The 13,847-nt window shown below is 35.2% G+C and overlaps 3 protein-coding genes across 3 annotated transcripts; 2 read left to right on the forward strand and 1 right to left on the reverse strand.

Moving 5' to 3' along the window:
* Positions 1–3,379: 3,379 nt before the first annotated feature.
* On the forward strand, positions 3,380–5,190 carry LOC111674214 (ankyrin repeat domain-containing protein 13C-like; the record flags this gene model as incomplete). Its single annotated transcript, XM_023433672.1, is given in 2 exon segments — positions 3,380–3,780; positions 4,886–5,190. Coding segments are annotated over 2 exon segments (459 nt in total), but the record flags the coding sequence as incomplete, so codon positions are not given.
* Positions 5,191–11,025: 5,835 nt separating this feature from the next.
* On the forward strand, positions 11,026–11,434 carry LOC105698718. The gene is made up of 2 exons (XM_012423190.2): positions 11,026–11,064; positions 11,142–11,434. Exons 1-2 carry the CDS (start codon positions 11,055–11,057, stop codon positions 11,432–11,434), a joined length of 303 nt encoding a protein of 100 aa, XP_012278613.1. The 5' UTR covers positions 11,026–11,054.
* A 1,729-nt stretch (positions 11,435–13,163) lies between these two features.
* LOC111674213 lies at positions 13,164–13,839 on the reverse strand (the record flags this gene model as incomplete). The annotated part of the gene is made up of 2 exons (XM_023433671.1): positions 13,164–13,723; positions 13,803–13,839. Coding segments are annotated over 2 exons (594 nt in total), but the record flags the coding sequence as incomplete, so codon positions are not given.
* Positions 13,840–13,847: the final 8 nt, after the last annotated feature.

Genomic DNA, 13,847 nt, shown 5'->3' on the forward strand with positions numbered 1-13,847 from the left:
AATATTGACGCGCTCAGCTGATCGTTCGTAAACGCTCTCCTCGCTCTCTCGCCAGTCTCTTTTCTTTTCTTATCTTTAAAATTTAATTAATTTCGGTCTCAGGAGCCGTGAGGCTCGAACCCTCGACGGATGCAGTTTCTTGGTGCATAGGCACCGACAAAACTGCATACCATTACTCTGTAGTAGCACAGTTACAGGATTGGTTCAAAAAGGATTAGAGTTGGGAATGCGATGGCTACGAAGATGGCAGAGACCATTGGTTATTGGGATTTAATTTAGGATTTTCCCGCCTCTAACTTTTTATTTCATAAATGATTTTGGATTCCGGCTTACTCCGGTTGTCTTTCTACCTAATTGCGCTTCTAAACTTTAGTCTGATTCTGGACTCGAATTTGCTTTAGTGCTATTTAATTTTGGGTGTCTGTTTCCATTAAAAATCTAATGGATTCTACCTCTTTGATTTTGACTCGGGGTCTTCCGGAGTCTCGCGGCCTCTTCCTACTCCTCGGCCTTCTCGCACCGCTTAATTACTGTGTTATTGTGCATGCGTCCATTGCCGTTGATTTCGGTATCGCGCAGGCGCTGCCGAATCGCCCCGTTACAATTGATAGAAGGACAGTGTCGAGTTACTAATACACCAAGTTGAAAGTTTTAATGTCAAAACTGGCATCAGAAGAAAATTGAATTATTATATGTAATAGTAACAGAGGAGTCGCGAGATTATCTAATGTAATATCAAAGAAGCAAGGTAGTTTGGAAGGATCGATACCGGAAATCACTAATCTAAATATGTCGACGATGTTAAAAGTATGAAAGGACGATACCTCTAAAGTACGAAACTTAAAGTGTCAATCGAAAGAACATTGAACTACTCCTAATTTGAACAGTTCTAATAGTGATAGTTAACCTAGAAATGTCAGTATCAACGATTTATCTTGACAATTTGTTGAAAATCTTCGACGAAGTATTTATTTAACCTAAAAATGTCATCCATGTCTAACCTAAAAAAAAATGTCACGTTATCGATGTCAATAATCTGATAATCATTCATTTGTCTCGATATAGTGGAAACGGCACATTCATGTTTATCTCAAAATATCATCGATGTTTATTAACTTCGTCGCCGGAGTTTCACTGAGCGTTGCATGCCACATAGAGCGCGGCGTGTGAGCACGTCGAGGATGAAATCCAATGAGAACTGTAACGGAAGTGACCACGCGCAATTTCGATTTGTTTTGCATTTTCGACGCGTCATATTCGGTGTGATCGTCGATCGTTGCAGCGCTCAGCGCCGCAGTTCATTTTTATTCCGCGAGGGGCGCCATCGAATGTCGTACGAAAAGTCGTATGAAGGTTGACCCATCATGTGAGTGCGAAAATGGTAGTCTGTGACTGGAGGGACAACGATGACGATATGAGAACAACGATTACAGAAAACTTTACCGTGCCATATCTTTACGTAGATAACAGCAATCAGAGTCGGATAAATTTAAAAAAATTCCTGATTTTTTGCTGGATTTTTTGAGTTGATCGAAAATTTATTTCTTTATCTGTAGTAATGAAGAAATTATATTTCCATTTCCCCCACTCCTCAAATCTTAATCCTTACTGTATAGAACTCTGTGGCGTCTCTCTCGAACTTAACGCACAGAGCACGTTTCTCGCATCACTTAACGCTACGAGTTTTTTGATAACCACCTTGTGTAAATTTATACCAATAAAAAAATAAAGGTTTCGTACACATGTACACACGTACGTACATATAAATATAATTATAAATATATACTACTACCATATTTATTTACTTTTACTGATTTGTCGTGTTTATTTATTTATTTTTCATTGAGTTATCTATGTCATACTAAAATCTCTAACTCTTATTACTGTTATAAAGGAATATGATACTTTTTTTTTAAGGACTAATGCTTTTATATAGTAAAAGATGACTTCATAAATTCTGGCCAATTCAAATATTCTAAAATTTTGTAACCTGATTTTTAACCTAATATTTAAGTATTTTTTTAATAGAAAAAGAAAATGTACAGGTAGATAGATATTGGTTGAAAATGAAATGTTTTTGCATTTTTTAATACTTAGTAAGTGTTAATGCATTAATAACTTTGGTATTAGAATGCCACATTTTATTTTTGTTTCATTTTGTTTACATTTGTTATGGTGTTCATCTTTATATTATTTATTTATTCATGATTAAAATGACCATAATTTTTTCTGAAATACTTTGAATGTTCTTTTCACGAATTTTGGGTATAAACCGAAGATTTTGAATAAAAGTAAATATTTAAGATAAATGTAAACATCTGTAACTAAAATTTCACTATTGTTTTTTCAAGGAAGTTTGGTTTTTTTATTGTATTATACTTAAAACTATGTCCACATACAAGCTCGCGCGCCCAGTACGCGTATATAATATAATTTGTTTTACAGTAAGGCACCTTAGGATAATAAAGCCCACCATAACTTAAAAGGCTTGTAAAAGCTAAAATGTAATACATTTCGGGAAAAGGAAACGAGTAGGGTGTACGCGTACAATGTTTATTTCAGTTAAAAATTACAAGAATGAAATATAATTCTAAACAAAACCGTAATTTAAAAAATTGTAGTATGATGCTTTTGTAGTAGGTTGAGGGCTTTGTCACTCGCACGTGTGGGCAATAAGACTCACGGACATCGGGAGTAAGATCCAATCTACTATACATATTAACTTGTACAGTTAGGGCAAGTTATGTCATCAAAATCCACGAATTTTATCTTCGGGTATTCTTCGTAAAGTCATTTTGTGCACAAGGCACGTTGCCGCATATCGGCAACCCTATTTTCTTAGTAAAGGCTTGCAGTACCAGTTCTCGATCTTCTTTGAGGTGGCAGACTTCGTTTTTTTTACACATTTCACTCAGTTTTTGTTACGATGTCGTATTTATTACAATTAGTCAGTCTCTTGTCCTTTTTGAAAAAGTCTTTCAGTAGCACTACGTTGCATTATGTCTGGCCTTATTACCTGTACGGTGTAATTTATATTTTTAGGTATTGATATCTAAGACAACAAATCTTTTCAACAAAATTAACATGACAGTATATAGAGAAAGGTATAAGGTACTATGTACCTGATAGAAAGTATTTCACAAAACTTAGCGACAAGAAGCTCAAATACTATAATCAAATTTTATAAATTTCACCCGAGAATATTACACAACAACCTCAATTAATCATGGACACTTCCACAGCTCTGACAACACACATAATGGACTCTTGATTGTGCTACTGACCGGCAGAGGGAGCCACGAACTTGGCACTTTTATTCTATTGTAAAAAATAAACTTGCGCCTTATTACCCTAAATTTCCTGAAATTATTTTTTATAGCCCCCGGTAAGAAGAACATCATTGAATCCGCCTCCGGAATCTAATATCACATGGGAAGAATATTTGGCAGCGCCAGCAGGACAAAGCCCATTGCTGGGAAGAAGTCTTGTGTACAAAGAGAGCAGCAAGTCATTCAAAGCGACAGTCGCAATGAGTCCAGACTTTCCGCTGACAGTCGACATGTTACTCAATGTATTGGAAGTCATCGCACCGTTCAAGCACTTTAGCAAATTAAGACAATTCGTTCTGATGAAACTACCACCTGGTTTCCCGGTGAAGATCGACATCCCTATTCTACCTACTGTCACGGCCAAGATAACCTTTCAAGAGTTTGCATTTAGGAACGACATCGATCCAGAGCTGTTCCAAGTGCCATCGGACTATTTTGAAGACCCCATGCGGTAAGTTAAGCAATGACCGAATGTACATACACTAGCTTCACTTAAATTGTATTTATATAAACAGAAGACATAATATCAGTTAAACAGAAATTTGTAAAATATCAATATCGCAATTAAAGTTATTATTAAATCACAGAAGAAGAATTTTATTGCTTTATGGATATTTGATTTTGTTTGTGCGAAGCTCATTTTATATCGTGTACTACATCACCACTGGGTACCGGTTACCGGGTATCGGGTACACCTAGAGTTGTGTGAAACATTAGTTTTGTTATGAAATACGGTTTACATTCCTTTAAAACAGTTCATTTATTTTGCTTGCAAATGATTCCGTTTCTTCACCCCCGTTTTCGGATTAATAGAGTGCTTCATGGAGCACTAGTTTTATCTTTGTTCAATTTCTTGCATATTTTCTACTTTGCCAAATGTATTAGATGTACAACTTTGCTTCCGCCGTTTTCCTAAAGATGGCTTTAGCGGTAAGCGGCGGAAGCAAAGTTGTACACCTAATAGATATGTAAAAATATTGTTTAGGATGTTAATTTGCTAAACTGTCTTTAAATAGAAATCGCAATTTTTTTGCAGACTTGTGGTTTTCATTGCGTCTAAGTGATTTTATAGTCAGTTGTTTATCCAGAAATAGGTGTGATATTATTAAAAAATAATAAAATGCAGTTCATGAAATGTAAATATAGTAATTAAAATAATGATTATAAAATTCGAAAAAATACCATAATCACAGACATTTATTAATTGTGACTTTATACAGCTAATATTGTTGTATATTATTTTTTGCTATTGTTACTGTTATTTTTAAGTTTAATTTATTCACAAAAAATGTTAGTACTGAATTTTAATAAATGAAATCTAAATCTTTAAATAGCGGAATTTGTAACCATTTGATTCTCTACACATTGAGTTGAGATTAATATATGTGCAAAGCAAACAGTGGTTGTAGTTTTAACAAATTTTGATTATGACTATTACAGTTTTTCAAATCAATTTTGGAGAAATTTCTTTTTTTTATTCATTCAAAATTTTTAGTTATTATACATGATGTTGTTTCCATTAAGTTGAAATTTAAATATACAATACTCAATTTCAGAGGTTACGGTGCATATATGACAATGATGCAGGTTCTACATACTACGTCGTCTGTTTGAAGATAAGAAACACAACAAATAAAGCATTTTATTACTTATTGTTTAAATAATATCTATTGCTTAACAGGTATTCAAGTTTTATGAAATTGACACCATCGCTTTGTAAAACTTAAAATTAAAATCGACATTTAATCATAATGTATAATTTATCGTAGCAGTACTTTATACATAGTACGTTGTACTTTATTTTCGTTTGAGTAATCCGAATTATATTTGTGTTGAAATAAATAACGGAAACTGGCATAAACTACGTTTAGATAATACTGCTAATCCAGCATTTAATTGGTATGGTTTTTATTATTCTTCTTTGCCATGTGTTTTACTGTGCCATTGATGAAAGATTATCGAAGTGATTAAACGATTAATGCACCGTGGACTAATTGTTTAATAGATTACCTAATTTTCAGTACTAACATCAATTCATACATTTCGGGAGACAACTTCTGTTGCTTTGCTTGAACATAAATTGGTAATCGAAATAACTCAGGGAGGTATTTACATATACATCGAATTAACTCTTATTTACTATTTGGTTTCAAAGGAAACTGGTCATAATACAGAAAACATATTTAACACGAGCTTTTCAATGTGGCGTATCGGAACGTTCGGTCGTCCCATATTAAAAATTAATTTTTAAACTTCCAGGTTTCCAGATTTATGACGCTTCGACACCCTAACACTAATTGAGATCAATTACCGGACCGGTTCGGGACTCCTTTCTCTACTAGGGGAACGGTTGGCATTAGAGTTCCCTATTGGAGTCAACCTCGGCAGTATCTATTCCAGTCACTGTGTGCTATTCATCGAGTAATTTACCATAATTTACATAAACTTAGGAGCGAAGAGTGCTGAACTATGGGAGTGCACGAGCAAAGGCGTTGTGTACGAATGAATTTGCTCTAAATGAACCGATATTGAGAAAATTCTACCGCTAACTTAGTTTTAAGAAGGGAAATGATGTATTGCGATTTATAATGTAGAAGGTCTACACACAATTGTAACGTGCAGAAAACTAAAACAATTGACTGTTTTATTATGTTTCGATAAATACACAATTGGAATTGTGGAACGATTAAATTGTCGAATTAGCTACGGTAATATCACAACTGATCAACCGTAACGGTGTATGCTGAGAAACCAATCATCAAAACCAGTATGTGTAATTCTACACCTGAACATAACTAAATCATGGTTGTTTAAGGTTATTTTTTTAACCAATTAACTGCGTTCGACGTGTATACACATCGGTAACCCGTAACGTTATAGTAAATTCCGCAGTTAACAGGTTAAATTTAAGATTCCAGTTGTGAGTTATTCGAAGATATTTTATTTTTTATTACATTATGGTATAATACTGCACGTTATCGATTTCACTGTTCTAATTTCAATCCTTCGCAATACGATAGTCACGTTACATATTAACAAATTTGTGAGAGGTGATGTAAGAATGCTACCTTACCCGTCGCGCGTGTGTTAAAATAGGCAAATTTTTCAAATCTCTCGATGCAACAAGTATCAGTGAATAAAGTAACGTGGTGATTATGCGTGTAGTATTTCGATGATTATGATGTTACGGATCAGACATAGCAGATAAAAGTAATCTTTCTAACTTACGAAAGATCTTCAAAGATGTTTATGCCTTCAATAGTTTGTTCAGCATTCTTCCTCTGAATATTTAAAAGGATTCCCATCGCCTGTCATTTTCAATTGAGCTAGGTACTTTCGAGTCATCATTCAATAGGAGAATCGTGCACAGTCACCCGTGACAAGCAATAACATTACTTACACAGCTCGTTCGCAGTTTAGAACTTTTGATATGAGCATAATTTCACAATAAGAACTGAATGGAAATATGCATATATTAGCGGTGCATGCCCCGAGTGACTCGTAAGTCGGACTGACTTCTCGTTGAATGTCTTATCTAAGACCTAACTTTACGTCAGACATAATATTTTACAAGGATTTAATTTTTCCACTCAATTGCCGGTGACGTGTTTGCTATTACCTTTTCACTCGGTCCGTGAAATCCCGAAAATTGTACATCCGTCATTTTGATTGTGATTTGTAAAATCAGTTTTGCAATCAAAAATATCGATTACATCGTCACACTTCAACTCCATGCATCGATCGGACCACCAACACGCCTTCTCATCTAAAATAACTTATTTTGAAAGCAATGCCTTTTGCGTAAAAATAAACAGAACTATTGCAACTAAGTATTGATTTTTACTATTATAGTTTGTAGTTGTGGGAGTACACTTAAAAAAAGAAGGTGGTTAAGACTTTTGAAGCGAGATTTTGTCTAGAGGAGATTCAGATTCTCTTGGCAACATAACTTTTTAAGATCTATATGTTGTAATTTTAAAATGCAAGTGTAGAGCGGGCCAATAGTGGGTGTTTGAATAATAACAAGAATGAACATTTTTTAAGAAAACGAGTGTGCTTCATTGTTCAGTAAATACTTTTATTTTAAGAGCGCACCTTAAAATAGCTGATCACAGTAGATCGAATTACTAATTAATACCAATGAATGTACATTAACATTATTTTTACACTCTACCCAGAGATGTATATATTAAATAATGTTTTTCCGAGTGACCCATTTTTAAGTTTAATATTGCATTTTCGAATGTAAAAGTATTCAATGAATACGTACGTATTCATTACTTAATGTTTTTTAAGATGATACACATAAAGCTCGCAGTATTTTTAGTACGTCCAAGGATTTATATGATTGTCGTTTTCCTTTAATTTTCCGCACTTTAGGTACGCTTCCACAGGTCTTTTCGTTATAAGTTTAGCAAATTAGGCTGGACGTAGCACTGTAGAAAGAGGTCAAATTCTGGAAATTAGGCTTTTACCGACAGTAATACTAAATGATGTTATTTCCAGACATCCTGACTTAATTTTGTTGCGGAATAAGGAACATTTCTCATTAAGGACATTAGGCAATAATTATGAAGGCTTCCGCTGCCCTATTTCCTTTCAAATTCCGTTTGACGTCACATATGGAAGAAGTAGCTTCTTTTATTCAGGTTTCTGTTGAATTTTGCCGTTATTATTGTTAACACTTTACCTTTTTTATTTAAAACCGTGATATTTTTATAGTTATTATGAATTGATACTAACTTTACACTATTATTATTATTAGTTAGGCGATGATTGTAGTGCCTAAGACTAAGTAATTAGTAAAGATGATACAAGCTTCTCTGTTTTATTTTAAAGGGCTTGCTATTACCATTCATGTATAATAATTAGTATTTCATCAGATTTTACAATGTACGATTTATCACAACATTATTATTTCCACTATAAAATGAATCACAATAATTAAATTAGATATGCACATTTATAATTGGTGTTGGAGGATTATTAAATTCTTGCTAAAAGAAATTAATTATCAAATTAGAAATCCATGCACAATTAAGGTACTTCGTAAGTTCTAAAGGGTCCTTTTAAGTTCGGAATCCTGCTATAAATTAATCTCTAAAGCCTTATTATTAAGTATTTGTCTCTTTTTATAAAGTATGTGGTAGAGTAGAAATCATTACTATTATTTTTATTATTAAACTGGTTAAAATGTGAAATGTNACGTATTTATTTAAGTCATAGGCATTTATTTTACGGTTACCGGAATTAGAATGGGACATATATTAAATTACAACGTTTAAGAGACTCAATAGCATATTACGTATCTTGAAGAGGAAGTAGGCATTTGTTGGATCCGTGTGAAGTCTTTAGCACAAGGGGGAGCGGGTGTTCGAGCCGAAGCCGTGCACTGATCTATAAACTAATTGGACGGAACACATTCTACAAAATGGTGTAACGTTTTGAAACGACCAAAGTCCTCTCATGGGCTTCTCTCATGGTCAGGGACACAGAAGCTAATATTGTAGTATTTGCGCATGCGTTTAAACAACGCGATATTCAACGGTACATAGTATAAGAAGTGTCAAATTAATTTACTGGAAAAAAATAATTGCCGTTTTTATGAGATAAAAGATAACCATTTTGTCTTACAAGGAAACATTCCCAAGTGTCCCACCCCGATTTCGATCATTTTCATATATGTTGTGAAACTCGAAAATCTCATGGACGCGCATTTTTTTTTTACGTGCTAAGATGGATATCTAGGGGGTGAAACAACCCCTCAAAGTTTGATGAAAAAATCGATTTTTTCTTTCTCCGTAGAAGCACTCCATGGACATCAATGAAACTTAGCATAAATACATCTCGTGTAAGCAGGATCCAGAAACGCTACCACCCTATACGGTTGCACCACCTCGACGGGGGTAAACTACCTTTATCAATAATTTTTTTCTTTTTCTTTCGGCGACAAATGATCCGATTGAAATAAAAACTGCATGCCGTTAATGCTTGCATTTAATAAGAGTTTCCGTGTTTTTGGTTCTTCCGAAAAACCACTATTTGACAATACAAATATTAATCAAGGGCAAGTAGGGTTTTTTTATATCAACACTAGATAGATTCACATGAAACTAGGTACGACTATATTTCGTGTCTGTGGGATCCATAAACGGTGTCTGTCTGTAGGATCCATAAACGGTATCGTCCGACACGGGAGCATCCCTCTAAAGGATTGAACTACGCTTGAAAAAGAAAAAAAATGTTTTTTTCGAAGACAATTCATCCGACTGGAATAGAAATTTCACGACGATGATTCATATGAAAAATAAAGGTTCATATGTTTTTAGTTTTCTGCCAAAAACCATTATGTAACGTGGTAAACATATTTCAATGACAGGCAGTATGTGAAATACCATATCTCTTTCCGGTCGCGGCATAATCATTTTATTCAAACATCTACTTCACAGACATTGTTTTCACCGAAATTTCTTTCGGTCCGTATACATAAATTATCATTCAGTCCGCAAATACAAACCTTATCCTACATAAATTGTCTCGCAATACATTGTACAACGTTTTCGTCATGCATTAAAAATAAACCACTACGTCGTTCTTTATCACATATTTTCGCGAGTTCAAAGACAAAAATGGATCAATTGTCTCTGGAAAAATACGTACGGAGGATTTGTATACAACGCCAACGTGTGTGTATAAGATTATGAGTCGGTATATAAATAAACGAATGGTATCGCAAGCAAATGTGTGACTCTTTATAAATTCTGTGCGTGCATTGCGGCTCAACAATCGTTAGACATTCTTCAGTGCAAAGAATTTTCAATTGAGTCAGCGCGTTCCGATATTTCAAACATATTCGTAAATCCAATGAACGTGCTTAATTTACTGCTCGCAACATTTCGAACAATGCATTTCCCAAAGACTGAATTGAATCAGCAAGAAGTAATTCTAAACGAATCGATTCAAGAAGTTCTGTGTTGTATGATATTGATTTTGATTACAAAAAGCGAACAGTAGATTACTAGGGGGGAGTGGAAGGAAAGACTATCGCAAGTTTTCCAGTGTCCAGAATAAATTATGAAAACTTTCTGATTGTCGTCAGTTAACGAGGTGGGCAAAACAAGTGGACGAAGGAGGGACTCGGAGAGAAAAATTGATACGCGTCTCGAGATTTACATTGAACAAATTAAGGAATGCTATCGAAGCTGGATTAATAGTGCACGATTCAGATATGAAAAAATGGACTTTAGAAGCTTGGGGGAGTAAAGCAACGACAACGTGCAATTCATGGCTTCTGCAAAATAGTTATACAATTTCAAAAAAGCTCATCGCATTGTTTCTAGAAAAATTACAAAATTCATCTCAAGAAAGACAGTAGAAGACGTTGAGAGCTTGGAAAAATCAGGTGATGAGTTTGCTAACTCTGTAAAGATCCTTATAGAAGAGTACGGGCCTCAAAATTTATATAATTCTGATCAAAGTGGACTCCAGCTCCAAGTTCATTCAGGACGTACGATAATGTATGAGGGAACGCAAAAACTGAAATGTCAATCCATGTGGGACACAACTCACACTTATACGATTCAACCAATAACCTCCTGTGATGGTTGATTATTATTACTTTTATTGATAGTTTTAAAGGAACCAGGTAGTCAATTTGGGCCTCTAGTCGATAAAACATTATATCAGCCCCCAAATGTGTTTCTTCTGCCTTCATCATCTGGCAAAATGACGTCAGGTAATGACGTAATTGCCTATCTTTTTATTGATGCAATCTACACGGTCGTCACGATAAATAATACTTCGAAATTACAGGTCACTTTAAAACCTGGCTACAAGAAGTGTTTTTCCCAAACACTGGACGGAGAAGTCTTCTCTTGGACTCCTGTAACGGTCCCTGCAGCAGTATTATCAATGAAAGGAAACCTGCAAATAAAGATGTCATGTTGATGACCATACCAAAAGGAACTACCGGGCGAATGCAATCATTAGACGTCTATGGGTTTAGAGTCTGGAAAAATGTTGTAAGACGTTTCTCTGACAATGTGCTCTTACACAATTACGATGTTATGTTAATGTTAATTTTCATTTGCGAAACAATATCATAAAACTGCAAACGCTCGTACATAATCAATTATCTTCTCCTAGATATCAAAGCCTTTTTGAATATGCCTGGTTTAAACTTGAATTTGTCCATAAAAAGTTAGATAGTTTCCAAAATCCGGTCGAATTTGCCTTCGAAAAAATATCGATTATGAAATGCGGAGTTTACGGCTCAGTACCAATAATACGATGCTCTTGGTGTAGGAAAGAATTTTGTTTCAAACATGTTTTCGACCACCATCACTATTGTCATGAATATGAACCATGATATAATTTTACGTGAAAATTATTTCTATTACATTGTATTTTCAGATACATTCACTCCCAATGTATTTCTTTGCTTTCCGGAAATAATATTCTCGGAGAATTTTTATATATTCACGTTCTAAATTGTATTGCGAGGCAATTTATGTAGAATAAAGTTTGTGTTTGCGGACTGAATGATAATTTATGTGTATGGACCGAAAGAACTTTCGGTGGAAACAATGTATGTGATGTAGATGTTTGAATAATATGATTACGCCGCGACCGGACAGAGATACGGTATTTCACATACTACCTGTTATTGAAATATGTTTATCACGTTACATAATGGTTTTTGGAAGAAAACTAAAAACATGTAGTAACGGAAAGTAGTCCTAAGTTATTTTTAGGAAGTTTTAAGGAAAGCTTTGAAGGGGTCTGCCAGAATGCGCCTGGCAGACCATAAAGCAATAAAAGAGAAAGGTCCTTCGAAACCGAATATTTCCTTCTAAGGCTACGTCGGAAAATGTGCGATCCACGTGTTCCGAAATAAAAAGGACACGGAGGTCCAAAGCCCTCCCGAAGCGAGAAGGGACGGCAGTCCGAAACCGATGACGACGACGACGACGACGACGATAACGAAGGGCGCAAGCCACATCACAGGTTCACCCTATTCTTAATAAACCTTAGTTTATCTTTTTGTTATCCGAAGTCTCTCTTTCTCCGATTCCTATATCCCTACACATATGAACCTTTATTTTCCGTAAGAATCATCGTCGTGAAATTTCTGTTCGAGTTGTATGAATTGTCTTCCAAAAAAAAATTTTTTTTCTTTTTCAAGGGTAGTTCACCCCTTTAGAGGGATGGTCCCGTGTCGGACTGTACCGTTTATGGATTCTACAGACACGAAATATATTCATACCGAGTTTCATGTGAATCCGTCTAGTGTTGTGTTACGTGGCGGCCGAAGGGATGCGAGGCCGGGGGAAATATTCGGGTTTTGCCTAAAGAGGTCTTACCTCGTATGTCCACGTAAAGATTAGATATTGTTGTGAGGAGATGTCCGAGCGGCTAGACGAGATCCTCTGGTGGGATTTATAGGAATGAGGAGCTGGGGGGGGCTCAATAAATGGAGGTTATTGATAAGTTGATTATATTTGTCTTTTGTCAGGTGGTATTTCTACACGTCGCGAGGGTCCGATAGGGTCCTCGAGTATAATTCTTGCGGTACGGTATCGTTCCGAGTTCGGGAGGTTCAGATGACGCGATAAGGCGGTCAGTGGCAGTAGGTCACTGGAGGTTGAATCAAATCAAATTTGGAATCGTCTACGCCGACGTGAGTTCTTATAAAGTCTGCACTGGATTCGATGCTGATCAGTTCTGATCAGGACTTTTGTCCTTGTGAAATTATTTTGTCGACGTGCTACGATACTGAAATTAATCAACAGGAAGTTATAAGAGAATATTTTTTACATCTTTCTATAAAGCAGGAGATTATTTAATATTACTGATCATATTTATTACAGTAGTGGTATTCGTGAAAAAATGCTTTATACAAAATGCTTTTTTGCACCAAGAACACCGTATTATTGCTGCTGCACCACAAACATTACATTTCATAACTGAACAGCTTTCAAAGGCAAAATTAACCAGGTTTGGGAAGTTTTCTAATCTTTCATCGATATAACCACTTTTATACCATGCATATTGAAACAGGCTTTTATATCTAGGAGAAGACAACTGATTATGCACGAGTGATTGCAATTTTATGATATAATTCCGTGAATGAAGGTTAACGTCATGATTATGTAAAAGGACAATATCAGAAAAACGCCTCACAAAATTTTTCCATACTCGAAAACCATAGACATCCAAAGGTTGGATTCGACCAGTAGTTCCCTTTGGTATCATTATTGCCACAATGTTTTTGTCGGCAGGTTTCGTTTTTTCAATTGTATCGCTGCAGTGTCCGCTCCAGGAGTCAAGCAGAAGAACGCTTTGTTGACCAATGTTAGGGTAGAGGACATCCTTCAACCACGTTTTAAAATGCTCTATAATTTTTTTAATCGCATTAATCATTACTAGTATACAAGTTAATAAATTAAGGGAATAAGTTCAAGGCGTCTTTACCTGAATTTAGCTTGCCAGACTTCGAAGCCAAAGGAAAAATATTTT

The sequence above is a fragment of the Orussus abietinus genome, unplaced genomic scaffold, assembly GCF_000612105.2.
Source record: "Orussus abietinus isolate OABI.00-Male unplaced genomic scaffold, Oabi_2.0 scaffold1036, whole genome shotgun sequence".
NCBI lineage: Eukaryota > Metazoa > Arthropoda > Insecta > Hymenoptera > Orussidae > Orussus > Orussus abietinus.